Here is a 26,593-nt window from a genome sequence, read left to right as displayed (position 1 = left end):
TATTTTTTCATTAAGATGTTATTGACTTATGTCCTCAGCACATTGTCAGAGGTTTGAATAAATCACATTTAATCAACATTCCTGCAAGATTAGTGGAAAATCCAATTATGCAGTGTGTAAAATGCATTGATCATGGGGTTATTTGTGATTGGTCAATGCCCTGTCCAATCAGGCTCTGCCATTTGTAAACACGAAGGGGGTAGGCATTCTATTTCTGTAGCAATGTTACATATATAATCTTTTTTCCCTCACAGATTATATGCCAGTAGCTGTTTTGTGTGTCACATTTGCTTTAGTGAGGAGGTGAGTCATACTGCCTAGCCAAAGCATTCTCAGCAAGATGGAGCGGCAAACTGCAACTGGAACAGCTGCAATGCGTATCCAGATTAAAGGATGAAATGGTTTTGACAGTTTCAACACCCTAAAGCAGTTTTTACATGGATTCTGCATTAATAAATGAAACGTTTTGCTTACTGGAAAGTTAATATTAACGTTCTCTATTTTAAAAGAGTGCAGGTCTGAACAGTTGAAGGTCATCATGAAAAAGAAAAACCATGGTAACAAATTATTTCAAGCATTTTTCACTGATCTAACGTTCGGCCCAATTTAGCATTTTTTCTTTAGACCAACGGATCTTAACCATCCGTATGTGTGAATCTGAATTTTTTGCTCTCTGTAATACGGGAGGTATTCGACTAGCTGGAGTGGACAAGAAATGACTCAATGTGACTGCGGTCTAGCACTGAACTGCGTCCGACACTTAGTCTACCTCCATTAACTGTACCAGTAAAATCAAGGTCTGTAAACGGATTACCTAGCTATTGTAAGGGGAAATTTGTAGCACACCAGATATAACTACCTATTTCAAGCCAGACACGATTGCTTTGCTGAGTACATAATGGTAAAGGATGAAAACACAAGTGCGATTTATCTTATGAAACTGCACCCACTGAAGACCATTTCACGCGCGAGCCACAAATCAACTCACAATATGAATATGAAACGATCATGCCATATGCATAAGATGATGTAAATCTACTGCGACGGAAGAAATCAGCACATGTTTCTGGCCAAGCAGGCGCGCTGTCAAGGAGAAGGGGCGGTCCCTTCACGCAACGGTGTGTGTCTGTTTGCTCCTCACTGGATCAGGGGAGAAAAGCAGCATGAACTGCATGACAGGAGGTAAGAGCGTTCCTTCACTAGCGCTCTAGACGCGCGGTTAGAAGAAAGAGAGAGGCTAGCCAGTAGTTACAACATTTGGAGCGACACAGCTTGCGAGTGTTGGTGACATTAGCGTTAGCGATAGTTAGCTAGGTGTACCGTAGCAAGGTGGTCCTCGAACGTCACGCGGCATTCCTGCAACTCGTAGCTGGTGGCTAGCTGGCTATGCTCAGGAAATGAGCCAATGTAGCTAAGTCGCCCGGCCATAGCGACCAGAGCATGCCAATTTAAACCCAGTTAATTACCTCTCTGTCTAGATGCGTGAGCTACTTATGAATATTTGGAGAGTTGTATTAGCTAGCATAGTTAATCTGTGTTATCTTGCCTAAGGTGCACTTTGAAGAATAAAAACAAATAGGACATAGTAACACATCCATTGGATAATTGTCATCCTTTCTGTATAGCAGACCACGCGTGCTTAACGTAAGATGCGCTAGCGAGGCTAAAAACCGCAAAGATGCGCGAATCGCAGTGGACCGAGAAAAAGGACCCTATATGTCACTGTTTCCAAGACTGACTGTAAGCAGTTAGATAGAAGTGCAATGGCATGGCTCTAAATATAAAAAGGGACCATATGTGTCCCCTAATCGTTACTTGGGTGTCTCACTACATTTCTGTACTTGGTTGCATCATTCGCCTAGCTAGCAACGTTTCCTGAGCCTTTTGCGCAAGATTTCAGCTGTGGCGACATGTTCGAGTAATCATGTAATAATCGACAGGATTCAAGCATGCACTTGAAATCAGTAAGCAGGCCATGTGTGAATGGACTGCTGTCTTCCCGAAGATGCCCGAAGTAGCTGAGAATGTATCTAGCGTTTTGAGGGTTATAACGTGTCCTTACATTTTCCTACCTCGAAGCTGGCATGCAAAATACGTAACGTGAAGACGCAGTTGTGGAGTTTGTGTTTCCACATTTGTAATGCGTATCGTAAATCACTTTTGACATATGGTTAGTTAAAGTAATCATTTTGCATCTTTTATTACTACAGGGCATTTTTTGTTTCTACACAAAATGCAGTCAAGATGATGGTAACCTGGTTGGTGCATTAGAGCTCTTGGTATGCCCTGGGTATTTTAGCATAAAGCACTGGCTGGCCAGGCTACTGTTAGATTCCAGGTTATTTGATTGGCCTTCACTCGCACCTTGGTTTTGGACACTGGGGAAAATGCAAGGAACATTTGGGTTCTATGAATCTGCCCCTAAGCTCATTGCATCCATCTCCCCAGTCTTTCACTGTGGAAAACGTGAATGATATGCTTTGTTAATTCTAGCCGTTTCTAGTTCTAGCCGTTTGTTAGTGTCAAGGCTTTTTCCCTTAAAGCTTCCCCAAAGCCTGTCATGCATTTCTACTGTGAGATGTGCAATGAATGTTACTTTACCAGGATGCCCCAATCCAAATTTGTGATAACAAATTTGAAAAGTTTTACTGTTTACAGTCTTGAAATGTTGAATTTGCCAGGGTGGCCACTGTTGGCCTGGAAAAGCCATTTTTTGTCATTAATGCTTTTGTTAGAATTGAAAATTAGGGAAATGGTGGCTTGATTGTGTGCTGGAGCTTTTCCATAGCACATTAAAGGAAAAATTATGGCATACGGACATATTCCTTTAAATTTGAAAAAAATAACAGATATCATTTCCATTTCCAAGTTATTTTGCCAAATTGAAAAATAGCTTTGTGTAAATTAATTAACCATTTTGTTTTACTACACAAGGTTATGAAATGGTCAATGGTTTATGAAGCTGGAACACATTGAAATATTAAGTGTGCTGAGGATTTCTAATGTAATTTACCTCCACTGGTATGTTATCTGCAACGTGAGTTAGAAAACTGCACCCTCCTGAATAAATAACTACTACTGTCTTGGTTAGATCAGTTATATTGTACATGAACCTGCAACCTTTCCAACATTCATAAACACACATCCTTGCCAATGTACTGTTTTACTGGCTACAGTGCATAGCTTTTATTTTTATGACTATGACAACATAATGTTCATCCTGCATGTGAAAAGGCTATTGCCAGATTGCTTGATATGCCAGACTGCTTTCAAGACTGATTGTAAGCAGCTTTTCACAGATAGGAGTGTAATGACATGGCTTTAAACACCAAACAGTTATCAGCATAATTTGGTAGCAAGCACATGCATATGGTCACGTTGTGGTCAGTGTTTGCTTTCTGTTGTTTCTTTGAACTCAAGCCTCTTTTAAATGGACTGATAACAGAAACGTGTTGGGGCTATTTGGTGTCAGGGTACTTGCAGATTTCATCCCCCAACACACATACACAAAAACACTCTTCTAACCAGCCTAAGGCATATTGCAGGATAAAATGTAAAAATAGTATTGCCATTTCTATTTCAGCATATGGGGACACACAACTTAACTAATCTCAGAAGCATGTGGCTTTGCAGTTTTGAATGACTCTCTTAATTTGGCCCCCTCAGACACTAGTGGCCTTCATTTGCTATAATTTATACTGTTGCTGAGTCAGTGTTGGATTAATGAGTAACACAGATCTTTGAACTTTCAGGGATCTATAATACAGTCCACTCTCACTAGCACTCACTGAAAAAGAAACAGAAATGAATAGATTTTAGGGCAATAGTTTGGTTTTGTCACAGATTCCTGCTTCCATTTAGAATGCTTTTAATGAAAAGTCACATTCCTGAAGAAGGTATGTCAAGGCTTTGCCGATCCACATTTGAGCAGTTACATAATGCGTCTGAATGTTTTAGGATTTTTGTAATGTAGAATCTCATCTTCCTACATTTTATTTTCTTGTTGTTTTCATTGAGGACAGCTCAAGGTAAAGCTGACATCAGAAGGTCACGCATTTGTGAGCACATGCTGCTTTTTCCCTGATAACATACAATTTTCTCTCGGTCGCTAGGCAACAGTGGTCCTCCCCCTACATTCACTTGTGAATGTCGCATTGATCATGGAGACGGCCCTTTATGTGCCCATGCATGTTTTTGGCTCTAGTTAACACACAGTTTTACCTGGAGAGGGTACATTAACACCGAAGCATTAAAGGAGACAAATGCAATACAAGGCTGACTATCAACTGAAAGAGGGTGCATATGATTTGAAACGGAAAACATAAAAGAACTTGTTTGAGATGTGCAGTTACTATTAGACAGGTGATGTACAAGCTGAATCAGGGCAGTTAACTCTTTCAGTTAATGTAAGGGCAGCAAGAGGTATTTCAAACTGTAATGTGTAAGAACATTAACCTGCTAGGTATTTTACAGTACAGGCCACTGGCGGAAATATCGACAGTGCAGCTGGTGCAGTGCACCGGACTCCAGAAACTGTCAGGGGCCCATGTAGGAAGGTGATTTTTTCCTGATTTACTATTGTAGGTGGCCCTCTCGCACATTGACCTTTTCACACAGTCTTCAAAGCATTCAACGATATCACTAAAATTACTTGTAATTGTGATAGCTATATATACCACCTTCCCACCTTCCCACTCAAAACTTACGGTATTGAGTCATAGCCTATTTTTATGTATTTTTAATTGTCCTTATTGAAATGTTCCAACACTGCATGTTTTATTAAAAATAAATATTATTTCTACCATTTTTGTGTGCGCATGAGGCTGCGCTTGTGTTTGTGCGGGGGGGGAGGCTATGTTACACTACAGGTACAGGCCATTTTTGAGGGAGTTTAATTCCTTCATGAGTAAATTATCCAGATCACCATATGCAAGTGCATCAGGTACAAGAAAGCAGAGCAAATACTGTACACTGAAACAAATATATCCATCTCTTTTGTTTGTCTCTCAGGATTTCTGCTTCTAGAGACATAAATATTTAATGTGATGCCATCATTTCTAATTGTACCTTCTTCTTTTTAACTGATCTCGATACTTTTAATGTGTTGATCACAGTTGTGGTCAATTCAGGGAATGAACTGAAATTCAGTTCATGAATTGAAAATCACCCGTCATTTTCTGTCAAGATTTTTCAGTTAATTGATTGAATTTCAGTCCATTTCCTGAACTGACTGAATGAAATGAGAAGGGCAGTGTTTGTACAGATTGGGCTGTAAGCTGAGAACTCTTCTATTCTGAGTCTCTTATACTGAATGTTTTGGACCCAACCTTCTAGAGACACCAGTGAACTACAGGGGTAAATGAAGCATGAAACGGGTCAAATCCAAATGACACTGTCAGAAGCAGCACCTTTGATTTTTAGTAGCACTGCAGTTACGATACGTGACAAGGCATTCTGATGCTATCAGAGCTGTCCGGAAGAGCAAGTTTTCCCCTTCAAAGGATCTAAAATGGTATCAGCAAAGCTCTGAATCTTTGTGTTGCCATCATCACATTTCTAATGGACTATCGTAAAGAGGATAATAAAGTTGATTTTGAAGATATCACCTCTGCTGCCATTTCAGAGTAATTCATAAATAAATAGTAACGCCTTAACTTTGTATGAAAAGGCCCTCTTTACACTGTCCAGACATGGGCATTGCACACGCTTTGCTTATTACTTTTATTGCACTAACCTGAACTGCGTGCATCTGGTTATACTCACATCTCTGACACAACTGCAGTCACCGATTTAATCCAACAGTATACGTCAGCTGATTTATTTAGTTGAAGTGAATAAATTGGAATGGTGGCCTGTGTGGCTCCACTGTGTGCCTGTAAGTACGGGGCTATCAGCTGAATTCCTCTGTTTGGTGAATATCGGTTTCTCTGACCCAGTGCAACATTGTGAACAAGGTGGCGTATGTAAATGAGAATTGGTGTAAATTGAAAGCTAGAAATCTCTTTGGACTCAAGACATTTTGCAGATGTTTAACTGCATACGTGAGAACATTACATTGAATGTACAGAAATCTTTGAAGCTGAATAATCGTAAGGAGGAGGCTGTTTTACCTCCCCTTGCCGCACAGCTTAAACCCACATGTCGGAGCCTTGTTGTGTGCAGGTCGCCACTCCGAACAGTCCTTGCTGTTCTCCGTCCACATTGCTGGCCACCTGCTGTCTGACTTCTTGTTCTGACCTGTTGGCTCACGGCACCGGCGGCAGGCCCATGCTGTGGCGGTTAGTCTTGTGCTTGGGAGTTATTGTCACAGGATTTATAAAAAGGCAAGTCATGAGAAATCCTCTCGAAATTAATCTGCCGCGAAGGGGAACACTGTGTTTACAGCCCTTTGTGCCAGTTGGCATGGGACTCCAGAGACCCATATAGCCACAGTTGCCGCTGAAGTATTGCAAGTGCATATCAGCGCAGATGTTTCTGGGAGCCCTGTCAATTCCTGCTTTACTTGGCGGGTCTAGCTCGCACCAAGGCCTGCTAATACGAGGCAGTTTGCGCTCTTGTTTTTAACTGCGGTATTTCTCCCTTTGTAGTGAGCTTACAAAGGTGGGACATGATTAGTGTGGAGCTTAGCGTAACCTGCTTGAGGAGGATAACGGACTCAAGTTATACTGGTGTGTTCTGTTCAATATTCAGATGCGCAGTGTCCAATTCGTCATCATCTTTTCTGAAGCAGTAGGAGGTGAGGCTGCAGGCATCAGTGTGTGCTTTAATGTCTGCTTTTTCTGAATTTGGTGAACCGTGGGCTCTGGTGTGCTTCAGTGGTGATGACTCATAACAGGCAGTGCTTAATGGCCTACATCTGAGGCTGTTCTGAGCTCAATCAGGGAGGCTTAGGGAAATTAACCCGACTTGCTGTCATGGTGTGCTTCCACAGTTTGATCATCCGGGAACCTGTGATCACAAATACATTTATGAGGTCTTAGGCTTAGGAGTGCATTTCTGTCCGTGCAATTTTCCAATCGAATGGAAACGGCCATCGTTTTCCCCAGATCACTGGGAAATTTTTTATATTGAAAGGCCCAAGGCAGTGACATAAAAGTGCTTTTCTCACTCTGTTCAAACTGTGGACGGATTATTTCTCTCATATTTTACAGCTTCCTTACAGAATTCATCAGTACTGTTTATTTTATTCTATTTTGTTATTTTTTTTACATTCACATTTATAGTCATTCATTTGGCAGATGCTTTTATCCAAAGCGACTTAGTGAGGTAGAGTACAACACAAGCAAAAAACCATAAGCAGTCAACAATAGTAGAAGCGCTGTATGACCAGGTTTCAATGGTTGGTTAGACAAGGTACAAGCTGGCTCGTAGAGATAATGAGTGCGTTAAACCATTAGATTACTTTTTTTTTAAATAGGTTAGTAGGAAACAGTTTTGAGCAGTTAGGTTCAACATAGAAAACGCATTAAATGCTAATGTAGCCATTTGAGGTGTTTTGAATGGTTGAACTTACATTTACCTTTACATTTACAAGCCATATGTACAATATGGCATGGCCACATTAGAAATGTAGAAGTTACATGAATTCTTTAACATTGGGATTCCCCATGTTAAACATGGTTCAAAACTGGTGCACTCCTGCAGGGTATGTTGGTGGTGCAGCGGTATGGTTCAGTGGACGCATAGAGAAATGCAGGAATCCTTGAAACTGTTGCTTTCTCATGTCATCTTAAAGAACACCTTGTCTCGACACAGTGTGGTTAGGGGCCTAGACACAGCTTGTCAAAATTTAGACAAAACAGCGTTGCCCCTGTGGTAATCCTTCCTAGTCCAAAAGATAAGGACCCCCCCCCCCCCCCAACGAGTTTAAAACAGATCAAGTTCACCTTAACCTCCTCAAGCTGTTCGGAGAGTGATATGAGTTATTATGAAACCTCACTATCATCAGTTCAGCATGCCCTAACTGCTACCCTCTTTGCTATCAGGGAAATACCAAATCCTGTCAAACTTGTTTTTTTTTTCTTGTCCACAGGCAGCCCTTAGTTCGTGTTGACTCACAGTATTTTGCAGAAAAACATTTCTGTGAACATGGTGTGTGTGATTTGTGCCTGGGGACAGTTTCATTGTTTGGAAATTAGAGTGAAAAGGTATGAATTAAAATGAAATTAGATTATAAGTAATACAGGCCCACTCTATGGGCTACAGCCACATACTGACCTGACCTGTATTCATTGGTCTTTTTTTGCCATCTCTGGACCTACAAAAGCATGTTAGCTTTCAGCATAGCAGTAGAGTGGGCTTCCATTATGTCTAGCCTGTTAGAGTTTTATTCTTAATTCACTCTAATAAAAGCTGTGGCAGTTAGAAAGGCTCTCTTGCGTCATCATCTGGAGGAGGATAGGGTTGGTTTCTCGGCAAACAGAATGTGCTGGGGAATGCTGGATTGTGCATGGCTTGGTGCATATCATGAAACGGATCTACAGTTAACCTGTCGACCAGCCTTCACATTTAATGATGCCGCTCTAGACCGTGGAATCATGAGAGCTCAGAAGAGGGAAGTCACGCTTGCTTTTTGGGACCACACCTTCCTGGCAACACATGGTCACTCCACTCAGCCTGCCACTGCACTCACATGTGCTCCTCAGTGCTCTGTGATTTAAAACTGGGTTAATATTCAATCGGTAGCAACATGAGATCCTCTGTGGTGGCCTCTCACTTTTAGAAGTGGTAGGTCAGAGTTCAGGGCCAAATTAGAACCAAGTGTCTTTCTCCCCATGGAGTAGTTCATCTGACTGAAGTAAATACTATACATTTAATCTCCCCTGTGTAGAAGGTTTAGACATAGATAAGGATGAAAAAGAAGGCAAATCTAGAGGGTGCTGTACACCTATCTGTAGTTAGTAAAAATGTGATTTTCTTGTTTAATAAGTTACATCCACCTGATGTTGAAAAATGTGAAGCAGCAGAAGTACATACAGTGTGGGAAAGGAGCCAGACAGGCCAAAAGGTTGTGTCAGAACGGAAGAACAAAAAGCTTTCGAAATTTCTCCTCCCATTGCTTGAAAGAATGCCTTCAGGAGGCGGTTTTTCATCTGTTATCTGGATGTACTGTACCACATGTTAAAAAGAATGTGAAAGGCATAAAGCTGTTGGGAAATTTTATGGGATGATGGCACCTTCAAGAAATATCTTTGCCCATCAACTGGGTACACATGGCATGGAAGGATCCATTATATTACATTTGCTCTATCCAGAGTGACTTCCATAGCTTACGATTTTTAAGTGTTATCGATTTAAACAGTTGGATTTTTACTGAGGCAGTGTAGGTTAAGTTCCTCAACCAAAGGTGCAACAGAAATGGCCTGTACACATTTATATGACATAAGTGACATAAGCTCAGTTCCAGTGTTGAGGATTCTGCTGTTGTGGCTGGCCCTGTTTTGTGAACTGAGACAGATGGTAAACTTTCAATGAGTGTGAAGGCTTGTGATATTCTTACATTTTGGAAAGCACTTGCTTCTTGGAAAAGTCAACAGGTAACATCAGTGACGTCAACGACTTGATTTGATTTCACAGTGGCTATTCTGTGTACTCTCTCAGTTGTTGAATGCCGTGTCAGAAAATATGTGGTGCTTTCAGCCTATTTAGTGTAGTCAAATACAGAAGTAAAGAGAATGTTCTAGCTCACCTTCATTTCTCAGATGAAACACAGGTTGATTGCAGGTCACATTTTACAATGCTAAAGCCCTTTTTTTATATCACGATTATAAAAATTCATGCGGGCGATGTCTTCAAATACAACAATCTGGTTGGCTCTCAATGCTACTGGTTGCTTAGACACCCACCATGTCGTACATATGGAAATGTATGTAGTTCTCCTCAAGTGACACATAAATGTTGTGTCTTTTTCTCTCCAGTTAGTTACGCTTCTGATGTCAGAAGAGACAAACTGATTTTACACAGGCATAGATGCATTCATGGAGTAATGTTTATGTTACTTTTGAAGCACATGAAGATGGACAGCCTTGAACTGTCACTTGCTTTTGCCAAAGGCAATGACGATAAGCCTTTTTGTGTTGCTGATATATTATATAATGTTATTGATACAAATATCAATATTTTTAATTAACATTAACAGTCATGGACGTACAGGTCTTTGTTTGGACTGTTGTATGTCGTTGAAAACATTTAATATAACGTAAATGACTGACACATTCCTTGTTTATTGAAAGCGATAAATGTGTGCCACAGATATGTGAGCACCTGAGCATATATAACCAAAATCGAAAGTGAAGTTGATCACTGTAGGTCTTGACCATAGATTGTGGAGATGAAAAAATATTTTTTTGGCCTTTGAGAGGCCAGACACATGAAATGACTCATTCATTTCCATTTTAAGGTCACTCCAAATTCTACTCAAAGGAAATTGGAAACAAAGTAGCACTTTTGCTGGTTATTTAATGGTTATGAAAATTTAGAAGTTGGGAGTCAGTCGCCCATATACAGACAGCTAAAAGGTTCAAACATGGTTGGCTATTTTCAAATAACTTCTAAGGAGGGAAGCATGCATAAGAACATTTTGTTATTCATTGCAAAACATTTTTGACACTTACTAATAATGTGATACGTTCTCCCAGCCTTACATTTAAGCAAGTTACACGTACTTTTGAAATGGCCATAACATGTTTTACACATGCAAGCAGTTTGCAAGCAGTAGCCTCTCTGAAATTTGTTGATGATTGGCTATGTGGGGAATTTGTGTGTGTGTGTGTGTGTGTGTGTGTGTGTGTGTGTGTGTGTGCGTACACATGTGTTTGTGCAAGTGTATGAAAGAGAGAGCAACAGACAGACAACCACATCCTGAACCTTGAGCCCATGCACTCCTTTTACTGTGATCATGGGGTTCAGAATATGAGAGCGTAATGTATTATTCACTTTTCGCAGTGCATTGTATTAACCGCTTTGTTTAGTTTAAAAGGAATGAGTAGAAATGGGGGTTTATGTTTAACTGGAAAGATGTCAACAGCTTTTGTTGGTCAAGTGACAAAAGTTGCTGTTGGACGTTTTCTTGCTACTGTCCAGTGGGACAAGCACAAAGCCCCCATGTCCCCACATGCACAAGCCGTCTGTCACATGCTTATCAAATCCTGTGACCGCTTGATGCTGGAGGCGTAATTGAATGAGGATCCATGCATGTCATCATAAAGCTGTTTTGTTCCCTCGCGGCTGTCAGTAGCCAGTAGGGAGAGAGGGCAGCGGAAAGTGGCGGGTGAGAATGGCTAATTCTGGAATGCTGGTATGCATATCGAGAGAGGCGTCATCCTGGAGGAAGAGCCTTGCTGACGGTGTGAGTCATTCATAAGAATAGTTTAATTCTGCATAAAGAACGTTTGGAGGGAGGTGTTCTAAAACTTTTCCTGACATTCAAAACCTGACGTTTTTCACTGTTGCAGAGTCTTTGTCTTAGTAAGACTAATACCAGCATGTAACAAGAGTTGTACAGGGCACCGGGACAGGAATTTTACTTATTTCATAATCTCATAATGTCCATTTGATCACGTTTAATCTCTTATTAAGCAGATGATTGATTCATTTTATTCTGATAGTACAACTGATGCAGGGGAACAATGTCCTTTAAGGAGTAATATTTTTCTCATTCTCTGATGTGACTAAAATGACTGTTTTATGAAAAACTTTTTTGGTTGTTTTTTTTTTTCTTTCACAGCTTGTGCGGTGTCCTTAGAAGAATAATCCTCTCATTGGCTCTTGGCTTAGTCCCCTCCCTCCATCTGATACTGGTGATTGGTCCTTTTAAGGAAGGCCACCCCCACCTCCTGACTGTCATTTATCCCCACTCATTTGGAAGCAGGCCTCCTCAGTCTGTCAACTCAAGGCTTGAGAGTGTAAGTACTGTTTTACCTTCTTTGTCAGGATTTCTCCTCTCTTCTGTTTGATGTCTTTGCCGTATAATATTATCCCCTCCGTGCTGCCAGTTCTGTGTCAGGCACAGCTGTGTTGAGTGCACTTGTGAAATGAAATGTTTGAAATGATATGTTATTTACCACGGTACCAGCCCGCAGTATGAGTGCACAGAACTTTTCACACCAGACAGCCCGAGTGCTGAGTGTCAAATGCTCCTTGTAAGGGCAGTTTAGTCCTTTCCCGCCCAGGCAAAGAGAGACTTTTATGGGGCTTTTTTTTGTTTGTGTGTGCATGTGTGCGTGTGCTTGTGCGCATGCGGTTTCTTTGTTTTTAGCTGTGAGGAAAATGTGTGCGGGATTTCTGATTAACTGGCTGTTGGTTGTGTAATCCAGAAGCTGGGGCGTTCTGCCTCAGTACTTCCTCTGGTGTGTATTAACAAGCCTCCTGACCCTGTTCACAAAATGACTTCTTCCCTTGGAGCTCATCATGAGAAATGACATGAGTGCTCAGTTAATTAACACTTAACTTTCAACCAAACAGCCCACCAGCCATATTACTTTGGAGAAGTATAAGGCTGCATTCTACATACCTGGTGCAGCCCAGGTTCTGAGAGGGCTGCAGGATGAGTTTCAGCAAAAGCAATGGTGTACTGGATATATGCAGTAGACACTAAGCACGATTGTGGAGCAAAGTAGTGAGGAGAGGGCTTTGCTGGATGGATGGGTGTGAGGGACAGGATGACATATGCTTTGTGGAAAAAAGAATGTCACGTGTGGCTATAACATGCAGACCCACATAAGCACAAGCTCTCTACAGTCAGAGAACAGGCATTGTGAAGGCCGCACTCTGACGCAGCTGATGTCCTCCTCCTCCTCGTCCTCCCGCAGTGACCTGCACTGGGCCCATCCTGTGGTGCAGCGGTGCGGTGGTCCTGCAGGTGAGCGCTGGCGCAGTCCGTCCTGATCAAGTCGGGCTGCTCCGGAGAGGGCGCCCCCTGGTGGCGCCGGCATGGAGGGCGTGGTGGAGATGCACTTCACCACGGTGGACTATGTGATCTTCACCATCCTGCTGGTGGCCTCCACGGGCATCGGGCTCTTCTACGCCTTCTCTGGGGGCCGCCAGCGCACCACGCAGGAGTTCCTGATGGCCGACCGGAGCATGAGCTGCCTGCCCGTCTCCCTGTCCCTGCTCGCCACCTTCCAGTCGGCCGTGGCCATCCTGGGCGCGCCCTCTGAGATCTACGCCAACGGGACGCAGTACTGGTTCCTGGGCTGCTCCTACTTCCTGGGGCTTCTCATCCCGGCACACGTCTTCATTCCCGTTTTCTACAGGCTGCGCCTCACCAGCGCCTACCAGGTACGCAGTGTCCCCGCTCCGTTGCCATGGCGAGGAGAGCAACCGCTGGGGGGTCATGTAATGCCCGTCAGGGACCAGTAAGTGGATAGCAGAGATGTGGTTATATAATTTAGCGGCCATTTTGTGTTTATCACATTGGCAGTCCATGTGTTTTTACATATATGCTGCCTGTACAATTTAGCGGACGTGTGTTTGAAGGAAAGGTGGGTAATGTAATGTGTGCCTCACTGCTCAGTCGGGCTATATGTGTGGTTTATCTGTACACAAGCTTCTCCGTGTGGTTCTTCCTTACATCCCTGCTGTCAGATCTTATCAGCTGAGTGAAGAAATGCCCTCCGAGCACTCTGTCACTTACAGTAGTTCAGTTTTTGACTGACTGTGCCCCCATTGTCATTAGAAAAAAAAACAGTGCTGTGCTCATCGATGTACAGCACAGCTGAACAACTGTAACAGTCAAATCAGGCCCAGTGCCAGCGGCGTTCAGATGTAGCAAATCAGCGCGACCCCTTGGTTGTCATATTTGTTGAGGACTTTTTTTTTTTAAACCCCCCCCCGCTTCCCCTCCCCCTTTTTTTGCTCTCTGCCCCTCATCCCCCCACCCACTCTCTCTCTCTCTGCAGTACTTGGAGCTGCGCTTCAATAAAACGGTCCGCATCTGTGGGACGGTGACCTTTATCTTTCAGATGGTGAGTGCTGTGCTAGTGCCTCTGTGAGTAGATGGCGTAACTGCCAGTGTGTGTTCACAGTAGTTTCAAATGTGCAGCCAAATTCACATTCTCTCCAAACATGTGGCGCAAAAAATGTCTGTTAATTCTGCAACGTCGAAGTATTTGAGCATTTGAGCAGCATGCAATCTTTGGCATCACTCCTATTTCCCCTTTTTTGGCAGTGACATCACATTGCATCATTTACACATTTGACACTGTTATACTTCTGGGGACTCCTGTGACTCCCCTCTGTCCCCTGCAGGTGATCTACATGGGTGTGGTCCTGTACGCCCCAGCCCTGGCACTTAATGCAGGTAAAAGAAGCTACTGCCAAACCCACTGGTGCTTTATCACAGAAGGGTACCAATTATGTGGTCAATATGGACCAAAATGTTTTTAAAAATTCTATTTTTAATATGTTGTGTTTTCACAGCCTTGACCAAAAAATAATTTTACTGTCAAATTCATTCATTGTATGGATGTTTTCTATTAATTGATGTTCGTATAATAAGCACTAAGGTAGATATTGTTATATTTATTTTTATGTTTACTGTTAATATCTAAATTTTTCCTGCAGTTACTGGATTTGACCTCTGGGGGGCAGTGCTGGCTATGGGACTGGTGTGCACCCTGTATACAACATTGGTAAGCTGTTATTATCACTATATAAATTTGTTTCCTTCTCTGTTAAAAAACATAAAGGATAACGTCTGATTTTTCACCATCACCGTTATAATCAAAAGCAATACTTTGGAAGAGTTAGTGGTGATAAAGACCTGATTAAGCTGAGGAAACTGCTAGCTTGCATTGGTGCCTGATGAGTAGTGAGTGGACCACTCTCCCCTGTAACGGGCCCGCGGTGTGGTGCGCTGACAGGGGGGGCTGAAGGCCGTCATCTGGACGGACGTCTTCCAGACGATCGTGATGTTCGCCGGGCAGCTGGCTGTCATCGTGGTGGGCACCCATCAGGCTGGGGGCATAAGCGAGGTCTGGAGGAAGGCCCAAAACGGGAGCCGTATCTCCGGCCTGAAGTGAGTACCTGATGGGCCTCCATGGGTGGATCCACAGACAGCGACAAGAGGGTCTGTCTAGAAAGCCTTGTTCCTGCATCCCTGTTTTATGATGATTACTTTACATTACATTCATCTAGCAAACACTCTTATCCAGAGCGACATCCAGCACTAAAGAACAGAAGTGTATCTATTCAAGTTGAATGAGCAACAATGTCAGACCAGGCTAACAATTCTCCCAGACCAGTGAGTGTGAACATAACTTGTGGTTGGGTCTAAACAGTGTTAACTTGTGCAACATGACTAGAAAAGGGAAGCCAAGTATGCTGCCATACATCAGTCAGTAGATTACTTGCTGGTCAGTTGCTAAATTGTAATGATGACTGCTGTGAGCATTAAAATTCCTGTCTGTTGCTAAAATTATAATGATGACTGCTGTGAGCATTAAAATCCCTGTCCGCCTGGCCGTGTGTGTCCCTGCAGCCTGAACCCCGACCCCCTGGAGAGGCACACCTTCTGGACGCTGGGCGTCGGCGGGGTGTTCCTGATGCTGGCGCTGTATGGGGTGAACCAGGCTCAGGTGCAGCGGTACCTGAGCTCTCGCACGGAGAAGGAGGCCGTCATGTACGTAGCCCTCTCCCTTCCCCCCTCACCTACACAGAAAGCCTGTGTGAGAGGAGATGCAGGCAGCTGGAAATGAACATCATGTGTTTACTGTAGATATTCACAGTCAAGCCTATTAATTCTCTCAGGGATATTGGTTACGTTGCAGGGTTTGCTGATGTGTTCTGTGAGTCGAAGTGCGACCGAACAGGAACAGTGCCCCCCCTCTCTGGTGCCCCCCTGTAGCACTCCTGTGTATAATCCTGTATCTCTGTGGTCTTTCTGTGCATGTGCAGGTCCTGCTACGTGGTGTTCCCCTGTCAGCAGATTGTTCTGACGCTGGGGTGTCTGATGGGGCTGGTCATGTTTGCGCGCTACGGCGAGGACAGCCCTCTGGATAAGGGCTACGTCTCCGCAACTGACCAGGCGAGTCAAGACTCCCTCAGTAGCAGTTACATTTAATTGCCCCCCGCACTGGGGTCCTCGCGCCTGACAGTAGGCGGCTAAGCCTCTGCCTGTCTCTGCAGATGGTGCTGTATTTTGTGATGGACGTCCTGCAGGACCTGCCTGGGCTGCCGGGACTCTTTGTGGCCTGCCTGTTTAGTGGAGCTCTCAGGTAATCCTCTGTCCCTCGGTGTGTCTGCAGGAGACTTGTAAGGTCTGTTCAAAAGAGGAAAATCCATCTCAGGCATTGCATATAAGATGTGTTTTTTAGTCCTGTTAAAATGAAATTAAACAATATATTTTTATACAGCAGCTGGAAACCATGTTATTATTCATATGATTCACTGGTAGTTTTACCATGAACACATAGTTCACTAACAACCTAAGCCATTTAGTCACTAGTGACTGAAGGATGACGGTGTGCCTGGTTGGTCATTTTAGCAGCTAAGTTTGTCTGAAATAACATGGTGATGCCATGTGAATGTTGAACATGATGTGACTCTTTTGCTGCAGTACGATCTCCTCAGCCTTTAACTCCCTGGCCACCGTAACCATGGAGGACCTCATTAAACCGCACTTCCCGGCTATGACAGAGGCCAGAGCCACAATGCTCTCCAAGGGTCTTGGTGAGTGCTACTGTCCTGTCTGCCCCCCCCCCCCCCCCCCCCCCCCGTTTTCGGCAATCCCTGGGTCATGAACTTTGGGTTGCAGTACCCTGGAGACGGTCTGATGTCATTGTTACTTTCTTCCGCAGCGCTGGCCTACGGGCTGGTGTGCCTGGCCATGGCCTACATTGCCTCTCTAATGGGATCAGTGCTGCAGGTATGTGAGGCTTGCTCATTTCCTTGCTATAAGTCCTTCCAGTCAAAATGAAACAGTTCATATGACCAGTTGTAACTTGACAGATTACTGCATACTTCAATGCTGAATGCCTTTTGCTCAGTTTTTTCCCAGGGCATTATGGTGTCAGAATGACCCAAGTTTTAATTCATGTTTAGACAGCCTGTCTAGACGTATGTGAAGTCAACTTGAAAACTGCCATTCGCATACAGTATCTTTCTCTGTCTCATACACACACATTCTCACACTGTTCCCTATGTCCAATCCTCTCTCTCTCTCTCTCTCTCTCTCTCTCTCTCTCTCTCTCTCATTCTCGCTCACACGCTTTCCTACTCTTTCTGTTTCTCTCTCTCACACACTTTCTTACACGGTCTTCTATCTCTTACTTCCTCTCTCTCCCTCCCTCCATCCTTCAGGCGGCACTCAGTATCTTCGGGATGGTGGGTGGTCCGCTGCTCGGCCTGTTCTGTCTGGGAATGTTCTTTCCGTGGGCCAACCCCACCGTAAGTGTCTGGAAACAGAGACTAGATCGAGAAAGTTAGGGAGCAAACAGTGAAGGAACAGCACGGTCTGATACCAGTCCCGTGCAGTCTGTGTTCCACCAGCCATCTGATTGGCATCTCATTTGTGGTAGAGTGTTTAATGGGAACTCTCAGCGGGGCACCACTGACCCTTCCGCTCGTGTCCCTCCAGGGCGCAGTGACGGGGCTGGTGGCAGGTCTGGTCATGGCCTTCTGGATCGGTATCGGAAGCTTTGTGGCCCGTTTCACCGCCTCCGCCCCAACCCCTCTGCCCCCAATCAACACCACAGTCCTGCCGAGCGCGGGTAACATGACCACGGCGGCCATGACCACGCTCGTCAGCATGGTCACCACCAAGCCCAGGCAAGGAGAAAAGACTCATCCACGCCTTCAAACCTGAAACCTAGCCTGCAAAGTTATCAGTGCTGACTCGTAAAGCTGATAAATGATGGTGAATGGTGTGCAGTGATGAGCACATTCTAGTAGCGCACGCTTCCAGAATGTTCCGTCTTTCCTCAATGTGGTGTCCATGCTGTGGATAGTGTGGTCTCTGAGTGGCATCACTCTCTCTCTCTCTGTGCAGGCCCACAGGGCTTCAGGCCTTCTACTCTCTGTCATACATGTGGTACAGCGCTCACAATTCCACCACGGTGGTGGTGGTGGGACTCATCGTCAGTTTCCTCACAGGTAGGAAGCTGACTCGAACTTAAAAGAAGGTATAGGAGAGCTTTACCATACGAGGGGGAAAAGTTTAAGAGAACCCGGGGAACAGGGAAATGCTGCACTGTACCAGAAATGATTGCACATTTAAATGGCCAATGGTTGAAACAGCAAGCATTGTTAAGGATTGTCTGAACCACTCCATAGTGAACAGAGTTTTGTTAGTCTATAACAATAAAAATAACAGGACAGCGTTTAGGACTGTTAACAGTACTGGGCCAAGGACCTGTGTTTGCCGGCTCTGCGCACTCCCTTTCCTTTTGAGTTTTTGAGTGCTCCCTATGTTTATATCCAGGTCCGATGAAGGAGAAGGACCTGACTCCGGGTACCGTGTACCCTGTGCTTGGAAACCTGTTGTTCTTTCTGCCTGAGCGTTACAGAGAGAAGCTTTGCTGTGTCACCCCACTGGAGCAGAAGGTATGTCTGTCACAGTGTCTGAACTCAACTCGGTATCAGGGAAGGGGGTCTGTGCAATCTAACCTCATAATATGAATGTGTAGTTCGCCCTATTATTTTATTGCTATAGCAGTGGTGTTGTTTTTGTGGATTTGCACTCCATGTATGTCAAGTTAGAAAACAAAAAAAAAGTGTTATATGCGAAAAGGGAGACATGAATTGTTTGTTTTTGGATTTGTGGTTCTATTTAATATTGGTGATTTGTTTGAAGATTTGAAGATTGCAAGGATTGCAAGGATTTATCACAGCAAAGAATTTTGAAAGCTGAATGATGAAAATAGTGAGCTGATATGTGTTGTGGATTGTGAGTAGCAGTAATCAATGTGAGTAACCAGCTTCACAGCAAGTGTGTGTGTGTGTATGCCATAGGCCAAAGCCATTGACACCCAGCCCTATAAGATGGCACAGAAAGAGAGCAACGGCGTGGCCTACTCCAAAGAGGATGACAGGACGGAGGATGAGGAGCAGGAAGAGGAGGGACAGGCCAGCCCCCGGCCCTCGTGTCGCTTGTCCCACATGGTGCAGGAGACAGCCTTGTGACGCCTCCTTCGCTGTGTGCCCCCCCACCCCCCCACCCTGCATTGGCCCTGTCCCCCCCACTCCCCACACTGTAATGGTCAACTTACTTGACGCAGCACTGACTGACTCATACCCTATAGCCAGTGGCCTGAATAGCTGACAATGGCCACCAATGTGTCTGGGCCAAGAAAGATTTTATTCTGGGTCCACCTGACACTACAGCTCCTTTGGTGTATATGGCCCCTTATGACTCCTCCTCTCTCCCCTTTTACACTCAGACCTACTGATGCCACAGGCCTGCTATCTTGTGGCCTTTTGCACTGGAAGATATTCCACAGATTCCTACAGCTCATCTGGCATGTGGTGAACAAGTGAGGTCCTAAACGGTGTGACTGACTCAAGCACAGACTGGGACACAGAACTACTGAAAAACAAGCCATATGTTCAGAGGCCAGGGCGAAGTTTAAGACCCTGCACTGTGAGAGGGTTAAAGGAGTGCTTGGAGTTGGTTTGTTAGTTGCTCAGTGTCGCTCCGTTCGTAGACATTCATCTGGCACTGTGACAACGGACGAATCAGGTTTCACGGACGCACAATTCATCCTTGAGCTCCGCTGTGAAAGCTGTCGCAGGTCTTGTTTTGTGTGTTGTTCAAGACGAGATATTGAATCTCAGTGGAGGTGGGATGCCTTTGATTTAATTGTGTATTTGTCTATTTGTGGAGAATAGCACCAAGTAAGGTAAAAAAAAAATTTAACTCTAGAAAGAGGAAAAAAAAATTGTGGCAGAATCTTGGTTGGTGTCCTAAGCATAAAGTTGGTTAGTAAGAGTACAGATTCATAGTAAGAATTACTAGTAAGAATAGTAAGAATTCATTTTTCAGTTCCAAAAAATCTTCATATTTATTTGTTTTAATTTAGCCTTTGTTATTTTAATTGTGTTCCAAACGATAAGCCACTGGTGCAATTAGTAAAGTGCACTGTGCCATAGTGTCCCAGTAAAGAAAACACTAGCAGTGTGCTCAACTGCCACAGAATAGTGACCAGTTGTAAGTGACTGGGTCATGGTTTGCACAACTACATTGCACACACTGTCAGGGCCATTTCTCATCATTTTAAGAACTCGCCAGTGTTTCCAATGGATTTATGGGTTCAGAGGTCATTGAGTAGGCTCTTTGAAAGAGCCTCTACAGTGTGTCTATGTCCTATTACCCAATGTGTCATCAAGTGCCTCCTCTTCATGGTCCTGAATGTATTTATTTTCACCACTCTGCGCATTCATTTTCATGTCAGAAAATATCTGAACATTACCAGATTTCAAATTTCCATAGTAGGAGTCTGTTTGCTGCTATCTAGAGGACCTGCAATAGTGCAATAGTGCAGAAATTAGTTCTTGTGTTTACTAGTGACTCAGCTTTTCCGTTTGACATTGGTACTTGGTGTAGAGAGAGAGACAGACAGAAAGAGATGCTGCTTAGACATGGGGAGGTACATTGCCTTTGTGTTTGGAGTTGAGATTTCAGGGAAATTTCAACAGACCAGGGCACCTTTAGAAATGCCACCTTCTGAGATTATTCACAAAAATGAGTCTTGACGATTTAAGGTCACGGCTGAACATTTGTAGTAGACACATCATATGAGCAGACAAATGTCATGTGATTGTTGGCAAGCAGTGAGAGAGCGGGTCTGTTGAACTGGACCGGGGTGAACTGCAGGAGGCTGTGACGAGTTACCTACATCAGCCCTGAAGTTCATTTCCAAATGGACAAAGCCTTTAGAATCTGGACTGGATCTATGAAAAAGGCTATTTTATTTTCATTTATGTACTTGTAAGAGAAAAACGTACTTTTGTAATTGTATTTAGGCTCGGTGAGTGATTGTTTTTATTAGCTCTGTAATATTAAGTATTGCCTTATTTGTGATTCATTTTTATGATGGAATATTTTAGGTATTTTGATACATGTTCATTAAACCATAGATTAAAAAATATAACAAAAACAGCGATTAACTGTTATCAGATGTTTCATGCTTTTTTGTATTGAAGACAACTTTCTTTTCTAGCAATTCTAGTTTTTTAGCCATATTAGTATTATGCTCAGATGGCAGAGCATTAGAAATGAGTAATATTGTTTTTAGTTTCTCTTTTTGGAATCTGGCCAAAGTGTGTGTGTTTCTCCTGTCTATAAGCATCAACTCGAGCCATACAGTGGTGTTAATTTTGGGTCACTGTGGACGTTTCCTGGGATTGTCTGCTCTCTTAGTGTGATATGCTGTTCTTCTATGTCGTTTAGTCCTGTCCCATGGGAATAATCTGTGTGTGTCTGTGGGGTTGCCAGGAGATGCCAGTGTCATGTCAGCGGCTCTGTGTTTCCAGTGCTTTATTTTGATTTGTTCCCGAAGTCTGTATATGTGTCGGTGCTTTTGGTTTTGAAATATTCGACACAAACAAGTCAGCTTCATTCTCATTCTCAAAGGACATTTCTGCTCATGATCCCATTGTCTTGTCACATTCTCCAAAAAATGAACGAGAAGAAAATATGTACACTGAAAATACCAACAGCCTAGTTGTGAGTTGTTTAAGTATTTTTTTATTACTTCTTGTGACAAAGGGGTGTGTAGAGATTATATTTTCGTACAGAAAGAGTAAGTATTTAATGCTGGAAGGTTGGACCGCTTCATTTTTTTTTCCTTCTGCCTGAAATGACTTGAAATGTGTGAGTGTAATACTGCCATTTAATAAAAGTAAACGCGTTGTATGAAAGGAGAGAAAGTTAGCACTCCCCTTGACAAAGATGGAAGAGGTTCCAGTGGACATTAACTCACATATGGATAAGGCATTGCCACCTACTCTGTGGCATCTCTAACCAAATTTTTTTTGAGGGGCTCTCAACTAGATAGGTGAAGGCACTTGTACAGTACAGGCTGAGCCTTGCCACTCAGACTCAGGTTTGACACTGAGCTGTGTCATTTGCTGATACTGACCGGGACAGGGTGGGTTTTTTTGGCCAGGATAACCACTGTGACACCCTCTGGCAGCTAGCGAGGCACCTACAAGTCGCTCAGATGATGTCAGTGGGAGATGCGCCTGTCCTCCAGTCAGCGTTCCCTCCACCGTAGTGCACTGTGGGACCTGTTGTGTGAAGAATGGCTGCACTGGGTGTGTGCGAATGTGTCCGAGGATTGCATTCGTCTCACTTCAGTGCATCTGAGTGAGCACTGAGGGTGTCGTGGAGAGGCAAGTTCAGCGTATGATTGATGATTTCAGATTGGCTGAAAAAGGGGACAAGAAAATTCTAAAAAAAAATAAATAAGTAAATAAACACTAGTTGCCATCACATCATTTTTGGTGTGGACCTAGGTGATGCAATGTGTGTGTAAAAGTGTAGTGTGTGCATGTTTCTAATTCTCAATCAAAGCACAAATGAAACATTTTATATGGGCATTTTAATATTAAATAATATTATTATAAAGGAATAGGGGCTGAGGATTTGATCAGCAAGAAACGAAGACATAACTGCAGCACGTTGGAATGTGATGTTTAGAAGTGCATTGAATGTGGTTGGACAATGTGTCTGAAAGGATGGGAATTGTACCCCTAAAGAAGTAACCAGTCTTAGGCTGTGTCATTAGCAGACAATGGGTGGGAGTCCACTGCAGCGGCTCTTTTCCTCTGGGGTAGGGTGGCTTATATCGGGGTGATGAGGGGACCCTCATCGCACTGCTGATTAGCTCCCTCTTGTGACTGTCATGCACTTGTGGGTTGATCAGATGATGTCATTGAGAATTGCACCAGTCCTCCAATTGGTGTTAGCTCTCCTGTGGTGCATGGTGAAGAATAATAATTGGCTGTATACGAGCGTATTATGATAGCACTTGTCCTGTTTCACTGCTCCTGTGGGAGAGAGGGGAGCTTAATCCTCGATTAGTGGTTGCAAAGTCAATGTTAATGGGGGGCAGATGAAGAAATCACCAGTCTAGAATAAGGGTTGCAAATATGTTTTCAAGAAGAGAGAATAATATTGTTAGGATCATACATAATGATAACAAGGTTTTGACCTAATGGACAAATCAGTTATGAAGAAGAGATTTTCAGATATTTATTGGTAGTTTACAATCAGAGAAAATATGACTGACGGACTTCCACATTGTGTGTCCACCTCCTCATATGCATTCCAGAATAACTGTTTGGGAGGTTTTGTCCATCGATACTGATCTGGCTGTGCCTTCATCTCATCCCTTCTGTCTGTTTCTGTGTTCTGTGTAGCACATTGTTATGCTTGCTGTCCTTGGGCAGCTCTGTGGTTCTTGTTCAAAACTACATTCATTCCCCTGAAACAGAGTAATGTTGGAGTTTGTGAACAAAACCAAAATCTTGTAAGAGAGGGGAGGGGGTACTTTTGTGCTTTGTTTTTTCCATTGGAAAAAAAAATGTTGATATTCATTCTGCTTCTGAAAATAAATTAATCGTAAGTGGAAAGCCAGTGATCCCAGGGCAGTTATTCCAGTACTGCGTTTCAAAAAATAAAAAGTGTTTGATTGTCTCTGGTGTCTTATTCTTCAGAATGTAAGAAGAACAATAATTTTAGTCACCTAAATCATGGATGGCACAGTGCCGTTTCCCCTCCCAGTTTGTGGTATTCACTGTGACCAGCAGAGGGCTACCTACAACAGCAATAAATGGCAGTCATCCAGATTCAGTGCTGCTTCTTCCCACTTTTAAATTAGCTGACAATATCATTCAATCAACTCATAACACTGCACTTCAGAAAAGACTACATGTATTGCCTAGTTTCCTTGTGCCATAGCAGTGACACAAAGTGAGAATAACTTGTAACATCTGGTTCTACCACTGGTCTGCCTACTGCTCACGATTGCCCTCAACTTCCAAGGGGAATGCTGGAATGTGGTGTTTTTCATACTTAGAGAAGACCATGTATAGTAACGCCATTGCGCTATCAGTCCAGCTTTTGGAGAGGATGATGGTCATCCCCCTCACTCATGTCCGTTCCACTGTCTGTCTCTGTCTCCTCCCAAAGGAAAAGTGTTATCTTCACATCCTGTAGCTCTACACGTTTTGGCAGGTCACAGTGACTCCACATCACTGGGTCATGTGTCTGAGGATACCAGCCCCTGTCCCGCTGACCCTGTGCTGTGGTCCAGTCTGATGGTGCTGTTGCTGTGAGAACATGCGTCTGTGGATAGCTAGAGGTCTGTTTGGCCACACTGAAATGTTTCTGCCTACTCTCAGCTCACCCAATCATGTCGGACTAACTTTACAATCCTAATTTCTGTATAGCCACCCTCCTCCATTCTTACTGTGAGAAATGATGATAATGATAATGGATAGTATTCATAAAGTGCCTTTCAAGGAGTTCTAAGCTCTTGTGTGTATAGCAGTGAAGGGGAGGAAGGAGACTCTCCTCAACTACCACCAACGTGTAATAGCCACCTGGGATGGCAGCCATTTAGTGGAAGAACACCACACATGAGATGAGGTGGAGAGGGAGGGAAATCTAGAGGAATTGTACCCAATTAAATGGAGATAGTATTAGATGGCCAGATTAAAAGAGGATGATTGGGAATTTAGCCAGGGCAGAAGAGGATGTGATCAAGTTGTTCTCATGCACTAGCTCCCTGTTGAGCATGCCAAAATTGCCCTGACCCCCCTCCCCCCAAAACCCTGGATTGTGAATGATGTTTGCATTACCATCTCAGTTTGAAGTTCCTACTTGCTAAGCACTGTTTAGACCTCAGTTTAGCTCAGGGTGTGAAGAAGCACTTTGGATTCGACTTTGTTTTCCTTAAAAAAAACATCTAATGATTTAATGCACTTGTATCTCTTGTCTGGCCAAGTATTGAAACCTGGTCATGCAGCACTTCTAATATTCTTTATATGATTCTTTATATGGCTTTTTGCTTGTGTTGTACTCTGCCTCACTTGTAAGTCGCTTTGGATAAAAGCGTCTGCCAAATGAGTGAATGTAAATGTAAATTTAGATTAAAATCAGATAGGATTAAAATGAATAGATAGCCACTTCATGTGGAGGTGAAATGCATCTGTTCTCTCTCTGAGAATGATTCTTCCTCCCTCAGCCCTGCTAACCTCCTCTTTCTCCCAGTCTGGCCAGGCGTGGAGGGAGGGGGGACATAAATTCAGCGAGAAATCAGCAAGCAATGGATATAATGAGCTGAGATACAGAAACTATTTTAATTATCTTCCAAAACGATGGAAAGTAGGAGTTTCTGGCACGCTCACCAAACAAAAAAAGAAAAATCCATTTGGGTCCTAGAAAGTGTCTGCAAATGAATTCTGCTATTTCTCTCTTCTCCACTTCCTCTTTGGCAGAAGACGCATGGCAGCCTTTTGTAAACTACACCAGGGAACGACAGCATCACAGGGGCACCGGGCAAATGGGCTAGGAAAGTAAGATCCCAATAAGATTCTACACATGTATAAATCTGTTTCCTAATAGACACTGGCTTTAGTACCTCTACAGTATTGCATGGCAATTTATTGTCATGCTTTGAATGATCATGTAGTTTGCTTGACCAGAATTTGAGGTGCAGCAGTGTGGTGTGATGGTAAAAAGCAGGTTGTCAACATTATTTCACAGTGGGGTACTGCTGTTGTACACTTGAGGAAGGTAATTAACCTTAGCTGCTTCAGTAAATATACACCAATTATGTTAATCTTTCTCAATCTAACAAGCTAGATGATCACATAAATGAACAGTTTGTACTATATTTTCACTTATTTTGGCTATGGTCTTTGTAACTGGTCTTTGTAAGAGGAAAAAAGACACAAAGAACAAGGCTAGCATGTTTGTTACTAGTTAACACATTTAAACATATTTTAATAAAACTGAAACAAATGGTTAGCTGTGCAAATGTGCTTTCAACATACTAAACTTCTATTGGGGAGTGAAAATTAGTAAGTTGAAGCTCTGTGCAAATCAAATGCAAACTATATTCATTTATGTTGAGCTTATCACACTGTTTTTCTACATGGAGTCTCAAGACTCAACTCCAGAACCTTTGGTATATACACCCAGTGATGGAGTCAGCAGAACAACAGTAGCCTAATCAAGCAAGAAAACTAGAGCATACTGCTAACTGGCGGTACTTTAAACAGCTGATCCTACCTCAGCTGATTTGACAAGCCTCAAAATCAGAAGTGAACATTAGCTGAGCTTTGACATTATTCTAAAAATATTTGCACTGTTGCCTGCTTTGAGCTAAGTGGACATGCTTGATAACCACCATTAGTTTAACTCATGTTATCCTTGTAGTGGATTACTTGGCAACACGGTGTCACTGACTTTGATAGGATATTCATAATGTTTCTATCACTAAGGTGTGGTATGGTTGAATCAATTATTTTAAAACTATACCTGTGCAAACAAAGCCATAATTGGCTACTCTGAAGGAGATGATAAAATTGTTTCCCTGTGACATCAAAGGACTCTACTGAAACCAATATTTCAAAAGCCAAGTGAGTC

The 26,593-nt window shown here is 43.2% G+C and overlaps 1 protein-coding gene and 1 non-coding gene across 2 annotated transcripts; both read left to right on the top strand.

The window, feature by feature from the left end:
* The first annotated feature begins 1,105 nt into the window (after window positions 1–1,105).
* slc5a6a (solute carrier family 5 member 6a) lies at window positions 1,106–19,170 on the top strand. Its single transcript, XM_036549573.1, has 17 exons — window positions 1,106–1,182; window positions 11,726–11,903; window positions 12,810–13,278; window positions 13,899–13,964; window positions 14,248–14,299; window positions 14,563–14,630; window positions 14,862–15,016; window positions 15,479–15,619; window positions 15,895–16,024; window positions 16,126–16,214; window positions 16,556–16,668; window positions 16,797–16,864; window positions 17,299–17,385; window positions 17,576–17,766; window positions 17,987–18,090; window positions 18,419–18,540; window positions 18,949–19,170. The coding sequence occupies exons 3-17, from the start codon at window positions 12,931–12,933 to the stop codon at window positions 19,117–19,119; spliced, it is 1,905 nt and encodes a 634-aa protein (XP_036405466.1). The 5' UTR covers window positions 1,106–1,182; window positions 11,726–11,903; window positions 12,810–12,930; the 3' UTR covers window positions 19,120–19,170.
* A 2,672-nt stretch (window positions 19,171–21,842) lies between these two features.
* LOC118792777 lies at window positions 21,843–21,970 on the top strand. Its single transcript, XR_005005631.1, has one exon. It is a non-coding gene; the product is annotated as a U6atac minor spliceosomal RNA (small nuclear RNA).
* Window positions 21,971–26,593: the final 4,623 nt, after the last annotated feature.

Source organism: Megalops cyprinoides, chromosome 17 (assembly GCF_013368585.1).
Source record: "Megalops cyprinoides isolate fMegCyp1 chromosome 17, fMegCyp1.pri, whole genome shotgun sequence".
NCBI lineage: Eukaryota > Metazoa > Chordata > Actinopteri > Elopiformes > Megalopidae > Megalops > Megalops cyprinoides.
Note: the sequence above shows the minus strand (reverse complement) of the source record. Positions and strands in the feature narration are given on the sequence as shown.